Source organism: Seriola dumerili, unplaced genomic scaffold, assembly GCF_002260705.1.
Source record: "Seriola dumerili isolate Sdu_G_001 unplaced genomic scaffold, Sdu_1.0 BDQW01000169.1, whole genome shotgun sequence".
Lineage (NCBI taxonomy): Eukaryota > Metazoa > Chordata > Actinopteri > Carangiformes > Carangidae > Seriola > Seriola dumerili.
In genome coordinates this window covers 3,177,075-3,197,180 of record NW_019174424.1, presented here as the reverse complement: position 1 = coordinate 3,197,180, position 20,106 = coordinate 3,177,075, and the positions used below count along the sequence as shown (strand labels likewise).

At 42.1% G+C, this 20,106-nt stretch overlaps 1 protein-coding gene across 1 annotated transcript in view; it reads left to right on the top strand.

Moving 5' to 3' along the window:
- LOC111226991 (coronin-7-like) overlaps positions 1–20,106 on the top strand; it is a 107,478-nt gene that overhangs the window by 12,474 nt on the left and 74,898 nt on the right. Inside the window, exons 8-9 of the mRNA XM_022752327.1 lie at positions 18,829–18,912; positions 19,595–19,677. Of these exons, the coding sequence (XP_022608048.1) occupies positions 18,829–18,912; positions 19,595–19,677 (167 nt within the window). The remainder of the gene's footprint in view (positions 1–18,828; positions 18,913–19,594; positions 19,678–20,106) is intronic.

The window sequence follows — 20,106 nt, the reverse complement described above, 5'->3', positions numbered from 1 at the left end:
GTTTGGAGAGCAGAGTGGGCAGAGCCTCACCCTGACAGCTTTCAGATGTGTGGCTCTCTCTCTCTCTCTGGAGAATGGGAGAGCCACCACCACTCCTATTAACACCCCATCTGCTGTAAGCAGGGCTTACATGCGGGCGATGAATCTTAAACACACTCAAACGTGATGAGGGCAGTAATTTGGATGCATAGTAGAATGTGAAGCTCTGATTTCTACATAGACCCGCAAAGCAATATTCATCACCATAAAACGTAACATAACAGAACATTTCACATTGTGTCAGTGGTTTAAAGCAGATTCCACATTGTTTGTGCCCGACGTGAGGGCATATTCAAGCACTTTCTCCCCTTTTCATTGTGATCAGTTTGTTGTTGTAGATGTGATGTGATGCCAGGGAAAGGCCAGTGTGGCCACAAAGTAAACAGAGAAGTGTCCCAACTATTTGAATTTGTAACCTCACTGGGAGGTCTGTTTGGCGTCTTGCATGAGAGCCAGTCAGTTGTCCTCATCAAGAGAAACCACAGCTCTTCTCTGAAAAGATTTCTGGGGAACGGTATCTCACGAACGCTGTGGAGCGTCAGAGTGAAGCATAATTTTCTCTTATGCTGAGGTGGGAAGAGTTTGACTTGTAGTACAGTAACAGAGACAAATGTGTACATCGTAAAGAAAAAAAAAATCTAAGACAAAAGGTAATGATTTAGTATCACCAGTTTTTTAATCGGTTTATTTTTTGCTGCTACCCAACTCTACAAATGGTCTCTCAGGACACAGGCACACATCCGCTTTTGTTAGTCATTGGTCAGACAGCCTGTAGTAGGAACTAGTTCTGCCAACTCTGTCATGTTGGACATCAAAAGTGTTTATGAGTGATGCAGACGGCCACACTGGAAGGTGGAGTGAAAAGTCGGCTGTCATAGAGAGGGGAGTGACGTGATGTTGTTTACAAATGGTGATTATGGCGCATATTTTCTCCACAGCAAGACAATCATAGTGTTGCTGTCAGCTGAACACATGAAAAGTGCCTCAAATAGTTGCGTGACAAATATTAAAAAAAAAAAAAAAAAAAGGCAAGCTCAAGAGGAGCTGACCAATGACCGCGTGATTGTGCGAACATCGGATTGTAAGTTTTGGAAAGTTACAAAAGTAGTTGGATGCAGTCAAGACAGCGGCTCTCTTATGTCCGACCTTGCGGAACACAACTAGTGTATCATTTGTTGCCCTAATCAAAATCAGTTGTCTGGTTGTTGTGGCGGAGCTCTTTCACCCTTGAAGCCTGGAAGTACCATGTAACCACATTCTATTTATCACGTATTTGCATTTAGCTGGTTATCAATCACTGGTAGATATTGCATTTGAACAGTGGACGTTTTGTCATTCAATACCAGATAAAGTAAAAATTAGTTTGCCAGTACCTCATTATTCATTGGAATGAAACATCAGAACTTGTACTTTCAATTGGTTATTATGAGTTCTGTCCCATTCTACCACAGGCATTTAGAGTTTGTTGAATGTTTTAGAACAGCTACCTGTTGATAACATTTTTTTTTACTAATCTTATGTGGGGAGGAGGTGTACCTATATGCCCCCCATCCCACGGCTCCTGTGTTCTACTGGTATCCTGCTTCCACCCATGGCAGCGTAGTCGAGTGGGGCTGGCTCATCCCTGTGGCCAGCAGTGAACTGGGTTCTCCTCTAGCCAGGTGGGGTAAATATAGGCCCTAATTACAGCCCTGCTTTTGCTGTATTTATGGGAAATAAGACTGTGCAGGGTAATTAAGGTCTTGGACAGGAGGCGCAGTATATACTGCATCTGTAATCACTGTGTGTATGTGTGTGTGTGTGTGTGTGTATGTGTGCGTGCGCACAAGCACAGAGACGGTTGTATTTAGGTAGTTGGCACATTTGGGGAGAGTGCGTGTCCGTACATGTGGCATCTTTTTGCTTCCTGTCCCAACGCTGAAGAGCGGGGTGAATTTCAGATTTGAATTTTTTTTTGTTGTTGTCTCTATTTGGCCCGATTCTCTGTTTGCTCCCCACTCCACATCTAAGAATCTAACTTAAGTATTACCTAAGTTTACGGCTTGTTACAAATAGATATTAAATCAATCACTCTGAAGGACACGGCCGCTTCTGTGACTGAAAAAATGAAAAGTGAAAAAGCACTCATTAAAGGCCCAGTGAGTGAAACTGTAGTTAATATAGTGTTATTAAGCTGTCTTTAAATAATTAAAACCTTGGATTTTTTTTCCAGATATAAATTACACACTGTGTAAGGATAACAAAATGGTGAACCATCCAGTACCAAAGATAAACATCATACGTAGCATTAAAGCTGTTTTTTCCCCCTCTCTTTGCTATACTGGGCTCTGCCCTCCCTGCCATAACATCCCTACACTGGCCTCTTGTTTTCAGATGAGTTCCTTTCACATCTCTATGTAGTTGGGCCTCCACCCTGCTTTCCTGCACTGTGCTATACGACTCCTCAGACCCAGCACACAAGGAGAGGAGGCACATTTACTGACCTGGTCCCGGTGGGCCGAGATGTTTTATGGATGTGAGGACACGTGCCTTTGTGGGCATTTGTGTCTCCTCTCCTCTCTCCTGTCTTATTGTATCTTTTGATCTATCCCCAATGTCAGTGTATTTGCTGAGTGTGTGTTTCTGTGTATGAGTGTGTGTCTCTGTGTATACCATGTGTGCTTCAAATTACAGTGCTGAAAATACCCCTCATAGTTTTGGGCCAGTGCTGGCCGTAGAGCTGTCGATCTGTGGTCGCTGGAAGAGGAGGGAGACAGGAAAAGGGAATAGTTTGCTGGACTTGGGGGCCAGATTCCTCTTTTTCAGCTCAAGCTTCTGCTGCTATGGGTGAAATTAGAGAGGACCACGGGCTGGAATGGGTTTGGACTTGAGGAGGGAACGTTGGGCAGGGCCAAGAAAAAGCACAGCGGTTTCACTGCTATAGGTGGCTGCAACCAGCCACTCATACCATCTTTTATATCCTGCCATAAATTACTGAGACTGAACTCCCTGGTAGGTGTGTGTGTGTGTATATATGTGTTTCTCCATACTTGGATTTCTCATTACAGGCATAATAAAGTACATATAGTGCATCTGTGTTATCTATGTATCTTTGAATTCTTATAATTGGAAAAGTGTGTGTTTGGGAAGTGGGGGTTTGGGGGTGGGTTAATGTGTGTCCATGCTCAGATTTCTCATTACGGGCAGAGTAAACTAGCAGCGGGCACAGTGAGCTTAGTGTGTGTGTGTGGACTCTGGCAGGCAGCACAATGAAGCTCTTTGACTGGAGCAGAAGAGTTTAGTTTGTATCACAGATGTAAACCCAGAGGGAGAGACATGAAGGAGAAACATTCAGAGAAGTGACGTGAAATAGAAGAACTTCATTTTGGTGTTTGTGCCTCTAGATTGTGTTGCTTTGATGCCGTTACTCAGTCCCTTGTGTTTCACCATCTCCATGAAATGAGGGATAAGCTGAATTGAACTACCTGTCGTATGTTTTCTTCTACTTGGACAGGTGTCTCTGTCCCATAGATTTTAACTTTGTCATATCTCTATTATAACCAAACTAATATAGCGGGTTATATGTAGATAATGTGTAGCTGATATGTAGGGCAGATATTATCAGTTGACACTATGACAGATATATCGGTATGATCCACACGTTGGCAAAGATGCAAAGAAATTGTAGTGCAATAAGAGCTATCAGTCATGTCTCAAGATTCTCACCAGCAGACTAAGTTTCTGATTCTTAATTCAAGTTTAACATAATTTCTGTTTAATTTGCATTTTTATTAGTTAATATCTATAGTAATCTATGATAGTCTCATTTCCAGTGAAATACAGGAAATCATTAAATATTAATTTCATGTAAACAGTTACATCATCTTCAATAATGAGATCGATATACAACTGTTGAATATCCTGCCTCAGACATCAATCAAACAAATGTATTTCTTCAACAAATGTTGGAGAGACATCCCTGACAAAACAGATTTTATTGGTTTATGTTATTTGTTCAAGCTGTAAAGAAACAATATTAGGAAATGTATTGTTGTATGATTTTTGTCATTCTAGTATTATTATTACAGAACCTCAAATATTAATAATCTCATGCGGGCTCAGATGGAAGCCATCTCTGAGCTTCGACCCCCAGGTTGGGTGGGGGTGGGGGTCAAAGACAAATCTGTTCTTCAAGGTTCAAAAGACTGTCTCATAAAATGTGCATCAGATGTCGATACAGATGTGAGAATTCCTTTCTCAGTCTCAAAAATGCCTGGTACTCTACCAACAAATAATTTCTTCTCACAGAATGTTGGCACTTGCCGCAGAATGAGATTTTGATGCTTCCCACAGAATGAAGCTTGTTTACAGTTTGGAGAATGCCTAATGCTAACACCACAGGGATACGCAGTGAACATTGTGAAATGTGAAATATAATGTCTATAAAGAACAGGAGTTCATTCCAAGAATATGTCACATGCTTACCCAACATTGAGCTCCAGATTCCAGATGCACAAGCTGCATAATTTTACCTGAAACCAAGCCAAAAAGGCTTCTGTGTTTTTAAAAGAACGTATTTGTCTGTATAGCCAGTATTGGCGACCATGCTTTGGCTGTAACAAGAACATTTGTGATAACGTGTGATTTAAAGGCCAGTCTCACATGCACTGCTCCTGTATGTGTAGTGTGGCTGTTGAACACAGATTTTTACTGCTAAATACTGTTTGTGTTCAACATCAATTTCCCTTTCCAAATGTAAACATGTCATAGTAGAAATATTCCTCTGTACACACAGCAGCATTCCCCTCATAACATTTTTGCCTCCCTGGTGAATACGTGACGGCATAAAGCAAACAATCTAACACAGCAGTGCAAGATAACGTATAAACTAACTTTGCAAATATTGACAGTGATGACTGGGAGACACATTTTTGTTTTTATTTTCTTCGTAGCAAATGATGCACTCACAGCATCCACAGCTTGTAGAAATCTCAAGTCATGATACAGAGAAAACACACCTGGTAAGAAATACAGTATGTTTGTAACTGTGTGGAGGTCAAGCTGACGATGAGTAGGCTGACTGTCATCTAACCAGTGTAATACCTGTGACTTCTGACCTCCTAAGGGTTGATAGAAATGTACTTTTATGTCATCAGGGCTTGTCTTGACATTTCAGCCTGTGTCTTGCTGCATCAAAATGCATTTATTCATACAGTGTGTTGACATACCTCAGATGAGATCATTTTTTGCAGATCTGTTTTGTTTTTGTGCACAGATGTCTCCCTCCCTGCCTTCTCTCACCCCTCTATCTCTACTCCCGTGGTTTGTCTCTGTATACTCGCTCTCTTTCGGTGCTTTGTGCCTGCACCGTGCAAAGCACTGGACCCTGCTGGGATCAGGACCTGGTAATAACCAGTGGTTAACTTAGCCCAGATGTTTTTGCCCCCTCCTTTTCTTTTTCCTTTCTCTCTCCATCTTTCAGCTCCCTGTGTTACTGGCCGCCCCACTGCCAGTGTTAGTTAAAGGCTGAGGGAATCTGGCGAGGCTGACAGGAGTCTTTCCTAATGAGGGGGCAGGGTTTTTGCTGTCCTGGACAGCTCAGCAAAACAGTGGCATAAAATCTGGATGTTCCATTTTCTGGATGGAGTCTGTCTCAATTATGATTGACCCATCAATGCTTAGTATTTATGACTTAACTCCTCCCTGTGCATATTTTCCTTGTAAATAAAGAGATAGTCTTGCCTTGGGTTTAGTTTGATACCATGTTTGACTTATGTTTTCTGTGTCGAGGTATAAACAGAAGGATGTCTTAATGAATGTTGGTCATTCTGGTTGCTGGAGAGGGAACTGAGGGGTGGGGTGGGGGTAAGGGGTTCAGGGATGGGGATTTGGAGGATAAGATTTGAAGTTTGAAAGGTTTTAGCTGCTTCAGCTAATGAACAGAGTTTGTCTTTGTGCGTGTGTGTTGTGTGTGTAAGTGTTTGTGGTGGTGTGTGCTTTGGGGGTGGCGCTGAAGTATTTTGTTTGGAGGAAAGGGGTAAGAGTGGGTGCCAGCTGGCAGTGATGGAGCTCTTTGCTCACATGTGTGTGTTGTTTGTGAGCGGAGGCCTCATTAGTGAGCTTGGTGCTCTGGGACTCTTAGTTTCCAACTAATTAAGACCCTACGCACACATGTGGGTGACACCTGGAGCCAAAAATGGATGACGATTAGCTCTTTTTCCTGCTACGTCCTGAGAGCAAAGATTCATTATCATGGGAATTAGTGTCCTCTTCAGCTGTCAGTCATATGTCGTTTGAATCTCTCTTTGTTTTTTCAGAGTTTAGGGATGAAAAGCCTGAAAGTGAAGCCAAGAAGAAAGATTTAATAATGAATTAATCACTGTTACTTGGTAAATGAGGTAAGTTCACATGGGAATCGCTCGTTTGTGAACGTGGCAATTTTTTGTTATCATTTTTGAATGGGAAGAGAAAGCCTCTTGATTGATATAAGAAATGAATCATAACGTTAACATCAGCACTTCCAAACCAGCACAGTTTGAGCATCTCAGAGCTCCCATGTGACTTCACCTCAGTTTGCCCTTTTTAGCTCCTCTTCCCTTTTCAGGAACTACAATGTGGTTTTAATCAACATCTGCACTGCTTTGCTTAGATTATCCATTTTATTTCAAACAGCAAATTGTGTCTCTGTCTTTGCTTTAAACTTGGCCAAAGTCTGCTGCTTTTTGAGGTATTACAAGAGCTGGGAGAATTCAGTCTTTTTTCGGTGTTTTCACAGCCAGAACAGCAGAATGAGGTGTGAATTGGCTTGTTGTTGATCTTCTGTACCTTGTGTTGTTTCACGAATGATCAATTACTGTGGTTTATTTGTTAAGTGTGTGGTTTTAGGGCATGCAAGTAGCTGCAAGCAGCACGTGCTGTTTGTGTGTGAAGTAATGTTTGTCCTGAGAGTATGGACCAGGTGGGAATGTGTGCATCAGTTGAATACATGCAAGACATAATGCTATGTGTATATATGACTATAAAACATGTTGTATATAAATATGTTAGGACAATCATAGAGACACAGATCTTTACTTTGAATCAGACTTGACTTTGAAGCAGAGGTTGACCTGTTAGGCTGTCAGATGACATCATCCGTATACAAGCCTGTCCTTTGAGCCTCCAAAGGACAGAGTGAAAACAAGACCTGAGACCGACCTCGGAGTGCTCTGAGGGAAACAAAATGCAGTGTAAGCTCAATCCGTGGCAAGGCTAGCTGACCTTAGTTTGACCAGACATTGGTGCTGTTTCAATCAGCCTGGATAGTCTGTGCACTTCAGTCTGTGTTTCCTCCATATGCTGGTTTAATCATACGGCGGGTTAGCAAGTTTCCATTCTTTCAGCGCTCTTTAGCAACTCTAATTATCAGGAAAAGCCAAAACACTGTACAGTTTTCAAACCTTTAATTTTATTTTCTATGATACCCTTGATTAATGTAATGTCAAAGTTATTATTCTGTGAAAAAATGAAATGGTTTATATGGTGGTTACCTAATTAGAGATAATTGGCAAAATAGCAGAACAGATCAAGCGAAATAACAACAAAGTGGTGTTTCAGTGAAATCTAACTAATTCTAGCCATAAATCACTTGGCATGTGAACGAGAGAATGCAGGTGGAAGAATCACTGATATGATAATCACAACAATGAGTATCAAATAACGTCAAATACAGTTTAATATGGGATCGGTCTGTTTTAAATAGTTTTACCGCCTTGACTATTTTTCCATATTACACAATCTCAATTAGCCTACAATAGATAGATAGATAGATAGATAGATAGATAGATAGATAGATAGGTAATACTTTATTGATGCCCCAAAGGGGAAATTAACTTCCCACACAGCAGCACAAACTTAAGTTATTTGACAATAACCCTTGTACAACATTAAACACAAAGTAGAGCAAACTGACTCATCAGTCCGTTACGATCAATACTAACTTTGTTGCCATTCAGAGGATCCTCGTTTTAATACTACACTGCATGAACGGTGGTTAAAGGTACAGAATACAAAGGCTCCAAGGTACAATTTAAACAGCCCCATGAGAATAATTCCATCTCCCAGGGGTTATTTTAGAAAAATGCACTGTACCTCAGTGCAGCTGCTGTTTACCACGTGTTATGAGAATGGGACACAGGTGTGCATACCTGCACTGGTGCTGAATGTTTTTCTTCTCGGAGGCCAAAGAAAATGAGCAGTGGTCTATAACATAATGAGTTCCTAACAGGGGAAACAGTTGGGCATAGGGGGCCCTGATATCTGGCTCACACATGTCTTATAAATGCCACATCCTTTTCCAACAAAAGCCAGCTTTGGTCATCTTTTACTAATTGGGCTGCTTAAGACAAGAGGTTCTACTGCAATTTGTGGTTTCATGCAAGAGCTAGATAGAAGTTCACCCTGAGTGAAGCTGTTGAGTGTTGAGGTAAAGTTAGCATCGGGAGAGGGGGGTGGGTGTGGGGTTGGGGGGGTGTCATAGTTCTGAATTCTCTGCAGAGTGGTGTGAGCAGCGGCAGGAGATTGAGCTGTTTGTTAGCATTATGTCGATGAGGTAATTAATCAAGCTGTCAGTCAGCTGCGCCATGCCCTGCTGCTGTACATACAATGTGTCAGGGGTCAACACTTGAGCTGTGGGCATTGAAATGATACCTAGTGTGTAAAGGATGAAAGCCTCACCATTGGCTAGCATGTCACACACTCGGGTTATCTCATTGCACGTTAATGTCCCTTTAGGCTAACACCTGCTGCTGTAATTATAATCGCATCAAACTGTTTTTCTTCCGTTGGTTGTTGAATTTATCTTATAACATGAATGATTTCTCAAGTCCTTAAAGTTGAGGCAAAAAGTTCCACTATCACACTTTGATTACAGCAAACAAACAGTAGGTTAAGAAAGAATTGTAAGCCTCCAGTATTTACACAGGGTAAAGGATTCCATGATTATACACAAATGACATGAACGTGACATGCCGCGCACACATGTGCCTCCTGAGTGTATCCCACTGTGCACAATTCATGCTTCTATACAAATGCGTGGGGGTACTTTGAAGATGTGAAGCCTCTATGATGTGGTTTCAGGGAGGGCATAAAGCCAGCCAACTGTATCTGTTGCCAGCTATGAAAGAGCTGTAAATGACAACAGGCCCTGAAGTGAGGGGCTTCATGGTGTCTCCAACAGTGTGAGCATGATTAGCTGTGTTGTATGCTTCTGCTGTGTCTAATACACCCTGTCCTAATAAGAAACCCTCCAAAGAGTCATCTCTTTGTTTTTATAAAGCAGGTCTGGCGTGCAGATTCTCTTCATCCCTGGGTGTCTGAGTTCTTGCTGTCGTCAGCAGCATCATTCTTTCCTCTGTCATTTGTGCCTTGTCCTGCCCCATGGATCTCTGTTTGGACTTAAAGGACCAAGCCACTAAGTGCATCTCCACAATATTCATTGCTTGAACTTCAACCACAATAACCATCAAAAACTCCGGAGATCACCAAACATGCACTTGAAATCTCCTCTGGCTCTCTAGTGCTTCTCTTGGACTGAAATGTAGATTCGGGCAATTCAGTGGTCCCGTTAATCATGTTAGTTCCAGGAACTCACTAGTTCTGTATGGTGTTCTGATCCAAGACCAGTCTCTTTGACCTTGGGTAGTTTTCCCAGAGGGGGCCCTCTGCCAGTAGGCACACTACAGTTGGTGCCAGTCCCCCCAAAGTACTGTGCAATTGCATCCAGTCTATTGTCCCCCCAGGCCCCAGAGATGGGTGACCACAGCCCAGGCTGGCTGGATCTCTGGCTGTGGCCACACAGCCCAATTAGCACCGTGGCTCAATAATCACAGTCTTTCTACCACTTCAGTGTTTCATTTCACTTAGCATGACAGTTAAACTGATTTGTTTTCCTATCCTTGACCAAAAATCACGATGCAAGTCCGCCTTACTGTGCCTGAAACCTAGTTTTCAAAAAACATTAATGAGGACTGGCTGGAAAACATTTTATGACATCCTGATGTATAATTCATGCATTTACTAATAAAATAAGACAACACCATGTGATTAAAGGATTATTTACTTCCCATAGTTCAATTTTTACACCACTAGTTTAGCTGGCACAGAATGAGGGAGCTTTGAGAGTCTGCGAATCTCCCATCAATCAATTATGTTTAGGCAGTTGGCCTCTCCCTGTCTGCAGTCATCCAAAAAAAGCAAAATAAAAAGCATGCGATCTTTGGCTCAATTTGTTGAGCGAATGATGGTGTGTGGATAAAAAGTAACCTGCACTGGCTCACTGGTTTGATAATGGTTTTTACACCTGCTCCCATTGATTCCTCAACAAATACACATGCTGGATAAGATTACATCTTCACCACCACCAAATTGCATTGTGCAGGACATACAGTACTTACAATGTTTGTTATTTGTTCTTCCTTTACAACTGACAGACCATGGCCTTTAAAGATGTGGCCTGACTGTACGGGTAACACACAGACTGCTCCTTATTCTTGCAAGTAGGTAAACATTTGAAGGGAGGAAGGTATCTGGAGAGGGTTTATACTTTATCTTTATACTCCTTGCTCACTGTTGTAGAATCATGTTGACTTGCATGATTGTAGCCGTTTTCATTTTGCTGATCTGGGAAGCGTCTGAATTATAATGTTGATGGAATGGAGATTGCAGCAAACAAATGAGTGAAGCAGTAGTGGAGGTATGGTAGCATGGTGCCAGCTCTTGAAAGCCTACACTGGTGAGAAAGCAGGGCCTGCCTGTATTTTTAGCCACTCATGGACAAACTACACATCTTACACTCCGTACAGCCCCAGATCACCTTTCTAACCTGTGCTCTAGCTCTCTTTACCTCTTTTTTGCTGAACCCCCCCCCCCTTTTTTTTTTTGAACATTTCAGCATTTTCTTTCTTTTAGCTTCTGTCATCTAGCATCCAAAAGGGAATTGATCTCTTGTTAAACCCCCTTTTTCCATCTACCTCTTTTCTCCCCTTCTTGATTTATTTTTCCATTGGGCAGACTGATTTCTGGGGCCAGTATTTTTTCCTGCCTTCTTAAAACACAGGGTGACGTCTTTGTGGCGGGCAGTTGGTGGCAATCAGTCTCTCACAAAGTCTCCATGGAGCACAGAAGCTGAGCCAGCTCTCTGTACTGTTGGCCAGACGTGTAATTATTGACACAGAGGATTAATTCATGATATTGTTTCGAGAAGTTTAGGCTTTAGCTTTAGAGTTGAACTGATATACTGAAAAGTTGATTTGAAATTGATAACTAACTTGATAATTGATTAATTGGACAAGAAAAACTATGTGCTTTCAGCTTCTCAAATGCAAAGATTTGCTGCTGTTTTATCTGATAGTAAACTGAATATCTTTGGGTTTGGACTGTTGGTCGGATGTGTGCGCATCACAAAGTGTGCGCAGAAATAAGAACTTTATTTATGGGTTAAATGTGGCTTTCGGTTGCCATTTGATCTGTTAGGATTTCAGTCTTTGCTCAAACACAAAGTAAAACTGTAACAACATTTATGACAGCATTGCACCTGCCACCTTATAATAAAGGAAATATAGGATATGTGATACATAGGATATGTAGTATTGAGGCGTGTGCAGGATGAAATTGAGGAAATCCCTCCCTGATCCCTATAAGATTGATGAGCCTTGTGTGTAAAACTGAGAGTGCAGTATTTCCTTCTTTTTCTTCATTGTTCACCTCTCTATTCCCTTTCCACCTTTGTGTCCTTTATCCCTCCACACGTGTTCCACTTAAGGTTAGGAAGAAGAGTAGAAGGACAAGAATGAAAAAGGAAGAAAATCCAGGCAACTGGTGCGAGGAAAAGACTTCTGGATTTCCCATTCTAGTTGGATACTATATTTAACTGGGGATCAGTCCAGTTTGTATCACTGGACCCTCCCCAACGGCTACAGCTTGCTTGCCTGGTGTCTGCAGAGTAGACCTGGCCCCGTAGCTGTGCTCATTGTCTCGTTGGCTCAGATCACAGCTAGATTTTTACTGCACAGCGCTTCTCATTTGCTGACACTAAGGAAATGAGATGAGGGAAAGAATGACTGCAGGCAAAGCAGATATGAAAAAAAGGATGATGGCAGTAACAGTCTGTGAGGTGAATCAGTAGACGTTCTACCTGGCTGAAATTTAAAGTTACAAATTATTTTAATTTCGAAACTAAAAAACTGGTTGAAAATTGCATTTACAGTGTAACCTGACACTATTGCGAATCGTAAGTTCAAAATGTACGACCCTCTCGTGTCAGCGGGATCACCTCTCAGAGTCATGCTATTACAGCTGCACCTAAGGATTTACTCCATGTTGTCATTCCCTTCGATTACACCGCCTGCCCACCTTCTGACCTGGCACATTAATTTTCATCTTCAGAAAGGGAGAGAGCGGAGAAAGGAGAAGTATGGAAAAATGAGCGAACGGGTTGCGGCTTCTGGACTTTTTGGAAAAATGAGTGAAATATAAGATGGTTCCAATTAACAGAGAAAAAGCGGCAGCAAGCTGCAGAGGAAATGAAAGAATAAAATGGCCAGTTTGACCCCCCCCCCAGCCTCTTCTGTCCTATTCCTAGAAGCCTGTCTGCTCCTGTGAAGTCACAGTTACATTCAAGATAGTGAATCCTGACTCAGTAACGCAACTGAAATGGGCCATGAAGAAAGAACAGGATGAAGAAAACTCAGTAATTGTTGAAAAGCTTAATTAACCGTAGATGAAAAGACTGAGAGGGAGTCTGTTTCAGGGGTGATGAAAGCTACAGGGCAACAGTTATTGATTAGAAGAGGGGGAATTAAAGGGGAAAAAAAGATGATTCAATGAGGAGAGTGGAAAGATGGAGAGGAGAGAAAATGAGGAGCAGGTTGAAGGGATGAGTGGCTGCAGCTGGGGCTATATATGGTGTAGTGTTGTGTATTAGACTCTGCACAGCACAGCAGGGGCAAAAGCTGGGGAAGAAACCGACTAACAGACGCCTTCTGTTACCATAAACCTCAGTTACAATAAGGCAGGAACACAGAAAAACATGCATATTTACCATTAAATGTCGAGTCTTGCTTGAACTTTTTAAACAAGTGAAACAAGTTTCGAGTTTCTTAATGGAAAAATCAGACATTTTGGAGAATATGTAATCATGTCTGTACGATAAATATGAAACTACTTAGAATTGAGACTGGGAATTGGGGGAACCAGCTAACCTGGCTCTGTCCATCCACAGCTTGTTGTTTTACACTTAAGCTTTTAACATGCAGAAGGCAAAAGTGAGTTAGAACAGAGCAGGAGCATTTGATTGACGCTTCAACACAGATTATCTGACTGGAAGATCTTCTATTATAATGCATTATAAGACTGGTTGAAGTTAGGAAAATAAGCACTTGATCTTCCAGCACGCTGCATTAATTTCTGCACCAATGGCACTTATTGTTAGATACTTAACGCCCCTATTGAGCTGATACACAGAGCGGTGGAAAGACAGACAGAAAGAGAATAAGTGAGAGAGATAGAGGGAGATGCAGAGATTGTGATAGTTCCCATATGTGCATACAGACACCTGATATTGGTCCCGGTGGGTGAATCAACATTCTCCGTGAGTGACACAGATGTGCGCTCCGTCTGTTGAAGTTCAGAAGTTAAAAAGCTGAGGGAGAAGGACAGAAGGAAATTGAGTGATCCTCATTTGTTTATAGTGGGAGAGGATATTTAATAGACCTATAAAACCATAATTGGCTAGACTGCTGACTGGCACTTTTCTGCGTCTACATCTGTGTCTGCAAAGTGTTTAACCTGAGTCTAAACCCTGTCTGGTGTCATTTGAGTTTGAGTAGCATTATCACAGCCAGGGAAACTTTGATCCTTTTTTTTTTTATTTCACTCTCTTTGTAGCTATTAATCATTTCGCTATTTAGCAGCCTGAAAAATATTTTTTCACATGTAGATGCAGACACCTCTGTTGGTAATATATATTCTTTTCCCAGATGTGATGTCATTTCCTCTACTTCCTTTATTGTGTATCCGAGCTAGTCATTCGAGCAGGTGTAACTGATTCTTTACACCTCCTCTGTGTATTTTGTCAAGTCATGAACCATTCCTCTCCCCTCTCTGTCCTTCTGTGTGAATTCCATCAGCTTGGATCCTTTGTTCTGCTGCTAAGGAAAACATTTGTCTTATTTATTTATTTTTTTTCTATCTCTCCCTTCCCCTCTCCTTTTCTGCCCCGTTTTCAAGTGTGTCATGATCGATTTGTAGCATGTCAGTAAGCTTCAGCTGCGAGGAGGGGGGCTCTAGGTGAATGGGATTTGAGTTAAATTTACGACTGCAGAGGAGAGATACTGTTTGGCAACATTTATATACACACACACAAGGTCCAGATGTTGTGTCCTCTGGCTGCCCCGTGGTGTTAGTAGTTTTGTGCAGCTCTCTGATGGCTGTGTTACGCTTCCTTAAGCTCAAACGCTGTTTATTGGGAAAGGGTGAGCGGAGGCCCAGCACAAACCTCTAATCCGCAGTTGCACTTCTGTCGCTCCAGCCGCCAAGCCCTGATGACATCTTAGTTAAACGGCTCAAAGCTGCACGTGCCTTCAGATCCGGGTGAAGGATGACATCATGGCAGTGCGATCTATGGAGCATGTATAGCTGTCTACCGTGAGAGATGTCAGACCAGTTTATTTGCCTTCAGCCCTAGAGCTGGCTGGCTCAGGCAGCGTAGTGAAGGCCTGAGGGATGCTGTAATGGCAAAACTAAGCCTGTCTGCTTGAGAGAAGGTTCACAGAAAGGTGATATATTTTCAGTATTCTTTTTTTTTTATTGATCCCCTGAAGAAAAAATCTGTCCTTTTGTCCTCCCCAGGTGCAAAAGGCAGGGTAAGAATGGGTGTGTTTTGAACCTTGCAGACAATTGCTAATTGCCTTTATAGCCATACTGGTGGCATGGCTCTAGGGATGGCAGTGTCAGTCGGCTATCCAATCAACCATTGGATGGATTGCTATGAAATTTTTTAGACATATATGGTCCTAAGACAATGAATCCCATTGACTTTGGGGATCCCCTGGCATTACCTGTAGCGCCACCGGCAGGTTGACATTTTTTGGGTATTAGTGAAATGTCTTGACATATATATTGGATGGATTGCCATGAAATTTGGTGCAGATATTCATTTTGCTCTAAAGATTAATCGTAATCACTTTGCTGATTCCTTGACCTTTTCCTTTAGCATGGTAACATAGCTTAGCTAGCTGGTGCATGGTAAACATTATATACATCAGCATCTTAGCATTGCCATGGTGAGCATGTTAGCTTGATGATAATAGCATTAAGCTCACAGCACACATGTGCCTAAATAGAATATGGCGAAAAGTGATGATGCAGAATTTATGCTGTTTACTCCTGCGTGTAATATGAACACAACTGGAATCTCCTGTTGTTGCCAGAAATATGAATCAGACACCACATGTTGCTCCTAAAAGCAGTACCAGTGTTAAGCAGACCCTGAGCAGATTAAAATAGTCTGTGCTCAACTTGTTCCTAGTTTGGTCAGAGTGCCAGTTCTACATTGTCTTGCCCCTGGAAGGAAATCAGCCAGTGGTGCTGGTGATGAACAGCTCAGTGGCAATGAATTCCCTCCATGTCTGTTTATAACGTGCAGGCTATAGCCTCCCTTTCTCCTTCCCTGGCTCTTTTCTGATCTATTGCTTTTTTGGAGGTCTTAGTTTACTCTGGATCTCTCCTGTACATCTGGGCTATTTATTTTCAACAGACTCACTTGCATGGACTTATCGAGGCAAATATGAGTTCCTTCACCTGCACGAGGCATACCGTCTGACTGCAGGCTGAAAAATGATCACCAGTCACGACTGAAGTGTTTATTCAATCCAGGACTTATTATCAACTCTGTCAGTGCTTTGGTAGTGTAACTTTAGAAACGTGTTTGAGAGCCAGGTCAGTAGAATGTTTGCTAATCCCTCTTAGTGGATAAAGTTATTTGGGAGCACACCGGGAGCCAGAAAACATCTGTATAACATACAGATGGTATCAGATAAAACACTGGTATGGACAAAGATACATCATCCCTGAGCGAGGGGCAGAAGTGCACATGTGAGAATTTCCTTTTTGAAACTGTGATGATGTTGGCGTGTGCTCTCAACATATGTAGCAATGTCAAGTCCCCTTATAGCTGAGAACAATAAATTTAGTTTAAACCACCGGTGTGGCCACTGAGCACACATTCCATGAACTGCTGACGATTTATAGTTCGTTCAGCTTCACTGGCAGGGATGGTTCCAACACAGGAGTCTTGGCCTATGCTTTACATTTAGCAAAAAAGTCTAACATTTTGGGAAATATGCTTGTTTTCTATTCGACTCTCAGTTAGACAAGAGTTATATCAATTCAATTTCATCTCATGGTGTACAGAACAGAGATATGTGAGGCACATGTTCAGACCAGCAAAGCTTGCAAAAATTGGCTTCTTTGCCCCCCCCCTACAAAAAAAAAAAAAAAAAATGATGAGAAGATTAGCACCACTGTCATTTTTGGGCATTAAGAGCAGTGATAAAGCCAGGAGGAAGCTTAGCATAGCATGAAGTGTAGCTCACTCCACAGTTTAAAATTTGCCTACTAACCCCTCTATAGCTCATTATCATACATTTGTTTAATTTGTACAGAAACAGAAATGTAAAAAATACCATTAAGGTTTTTGGCTGAATTACATGTTGTATCTTTTATTTTAGTTGTTTGGTTACAAGAGTGTAGATGAAGGGCAGCCTCTATGATTTCTGAGCTGCTGCATGTGCTTGGTCTGTGCTAATCAAGAAATGACTCATCATAAAATCAGTCTCATTTCTACATATCTATATTTTCTTAACAACATAAGATGTGATTACACTACCCTCATGGGGAAGGGAGTGAGCTTTTAAAATTCCTTTTCATTGAAATCAATAAAACGAGCAGCCGTTCCACACACTAAGAAAGACCACCCTTTCTCCTCCATTTTCTTCTGTCCAGAGAACTTCTGCTGACATCAAAGCTGACACATGTGTCATCTGTTGTCTACATGTAATGGAGTAAGAAGCACTCTGGAGAGGATTTGGGAAGAGCAAGCAGCGATGAAATGTCAAATTTTGACAGTCTGAAGTAATTTAAATGACCAGCGCTCCATTTCCCCCTCTCGGCAGTCAATTTTTCAAACCACCAGGATGGGCGTGCGGCGAGAGTGATGTCAGAAAGGAGAGAAAAGGAAATGGGGTTTGAATTAGAATTGATAGGGCCCACATGTGTGCATGTCCACGCGCACATCTTCACACGAAGATGTGCCTCTCAAACTGGATTTAATATTCTGTTTTCATCCGCATACTATATTCAACTGTTAGCTTCAGTTGTAGTTTTGGCAAGTGCTCAGTGGACATAGTTGAATCTTAATGGAGGTTACTGGAGGTTGTACAGTTCATGGCCCTGTAACCTACCCCCGTGTTCTGGGGTGCAACATGGCAGCTCAAGTTCGTCCCATTTGTCTTTACAATTTGTCATCTGCGGTCATGCAACAGTGACACGAGGATGAGGCGGCACATTGTTTAGAGAGGTTGTGAGTGCTAAGCCATGGATAATAAGACACTGTCTTCTTGCCATGACACAGCCGCCCGGCCACGCTGCTCTGGGCGAGTGTGGCCATAAAAATGACAAAGGTAATTTGGGGAAACACAGTTGGTTGAGGGGCTACCGGGCCTCCTGTTCAATGGAAACTTCGTCGTTGACCTCCATGCCTTATGGGAAAACTCTAGTGTAACTCTAGTATTTAGTACACAGATACCAGGGGGCTCAGTAACTGACTCCGGCTGTGAGACATTACAAGGACTAAGGGCCTGAAAGATAAGGTCTAAATGGCAAAACCCTGGTTACTTAGCAATCACAGTTTTATGTAGTTGATTGACAAACCATGAACCAGCCTGGTGCATCTTCTCTCATCTTTTGTCCTCACTTTCATAATTACAGTCCATCTATGACCTGATTCAATAGCAGCTCGGTGTTGAGTGCAGCACATACAAGGCTCCGCATAATTAAATATCTTTCATTCCCCCTTCCACTAGCCTCATGCTTCTCTTAAACATGTTGTCTTTACAAACATTCTCTCATTTCAACACTCACAGTTGTTTTTAGCCATTACCACTGACAACATGTGTCATTTGTATTTGAAGACCACCTATCAAATCCTTCTCAGCAGTGCTGTTTTGACACATATTCCCCATGGAAACAGCGTAACAAAGTCACAGTACCATGACCACACACACACACACACACACACACACACACACACACCACACACACACTGTCTCTCTCTCTCTCTCTCTCCCTCTCTCATACACACACATACACATACACACACACACACACGGACGCAATGCCACGGTGCAGTAATCTAAGCTGCACCCGGGGCAGAAGTCACCTTGTCTGTTACATCAACAACAACAAGCGCTCCTTTCATGGGACAAGTCCTGTTCTGTCCAACCACCGGGGTCTGTCAGAGGCACCTGGGAATAGTCCTGTCTGTCTTCCTTCCTCTCTCTTGTCTTTTATTCTCCTCCCTGCAAATCATTCACTCATCACCCCCCTTGTTATCTTGAACTAGACCTCAAGGTTATGTTTAAATTTAGGGTTTATCATGGAGACATTGACATAAGAAGGACAGTAACAAGTAGTCAAGTGAGATATGTTTAATTTGTCTAATTGTGATGCTCTTGGAGTGCCTGAGTTACATATTTTGCATTGTTTGTCCCGTAGAGTGCCAAGAGTCTTCAGAACAACAAGGATTCACGCATCCTGTGGGCCAAAGACGACTTTTTACTCACCACTGGCTTTGATATGGTGAGAAACTCTTCGACACAGCTGTGTCACAGTGTTTTTTTTACACCTATTAGGGTCCACAGTAATATATATCTATTTGCTAAGTGGTTTGATTTTTTGTTAACATGGATATTAGCCATTTTTTTGTTCAAGATTTATTTAATATCATCAAATACCAATGTAATTATTAAATTTCAACAATCAAGGCTACATTACTGGAGTAATACTTGGGGAAAAAAATATGAGGTGCAAAGTGAACATTGATTTAGGTCTTAGAAGTAAGGATGATTTTTAACATGGTCGGGCAGTTAAGCTGTTAGCCTTCATTTTCAACAGCACTGTTAGTATTATCAATCCAGACTCACTGGCTGGGTCCGAACTCACCAAGCTGACCCTACTTACTTTCTGAATTATAATTATGAAATTAATCATATCCAGCATTTTTAATTATCAGATGAATGTGCACTGTCTTATACTAAAAATACAATCCTGTGCTCTGTCTTTCCTCTTGAGATAACATCATAACATAGAGAATGAACAATAAAGAACAACACTACACCTGTCAGTGGTGGTTATGACCATCAGACCAATATATTGAGGGAAAAAATGTATTGGTTTTGGTTGCTTGTATGTCTCTTATCTGTTGGTATGGATTTCTGTGTCTGCCTCTGTTCATTAATGTCTCATGTTGTTGTGTGTATAGATGCGTAGTCGGGAAGTGAGGCTGTGGGACAGTAGGAAGCTGAGCTCTTCTCTCAACTCTGTGTCACTGGGCACTTCCAGTGGGTGAGTACAACATCAGTGTGCAACCACTGCCCCCCATAACTGACTGGCCCAGCCATGACACTGACTGTCTCAAATGCTTGTCAGTGAGAGTCATGTGTCACAGAGTGTCTCTCTGTGTGATCTGACATACTTAGCATACAGTGTGTGTGTGTGTGTGGAATGTGGATATTAGTGTGTGGTATGGATGGCCTCCGCATATTGTGAAGCTTCCTCGCGGCTGTACAGCCGGACGGGCAGGCCGACCTCCCAGAGCTCTCACACTGTCCCTCCACATTCCTGCCATTTCCTGGGTCAGAGCCACACGCATACACACACACAGAGACTCCTATCCTCTCTCTCAGCGGAGGAGAGAGTGTGTGTGTGTTCTTCTGTCCATAACCACTGTGAAGGGTCAGGCACCAGCAGTAGACACATTGACACCTCTCCCTT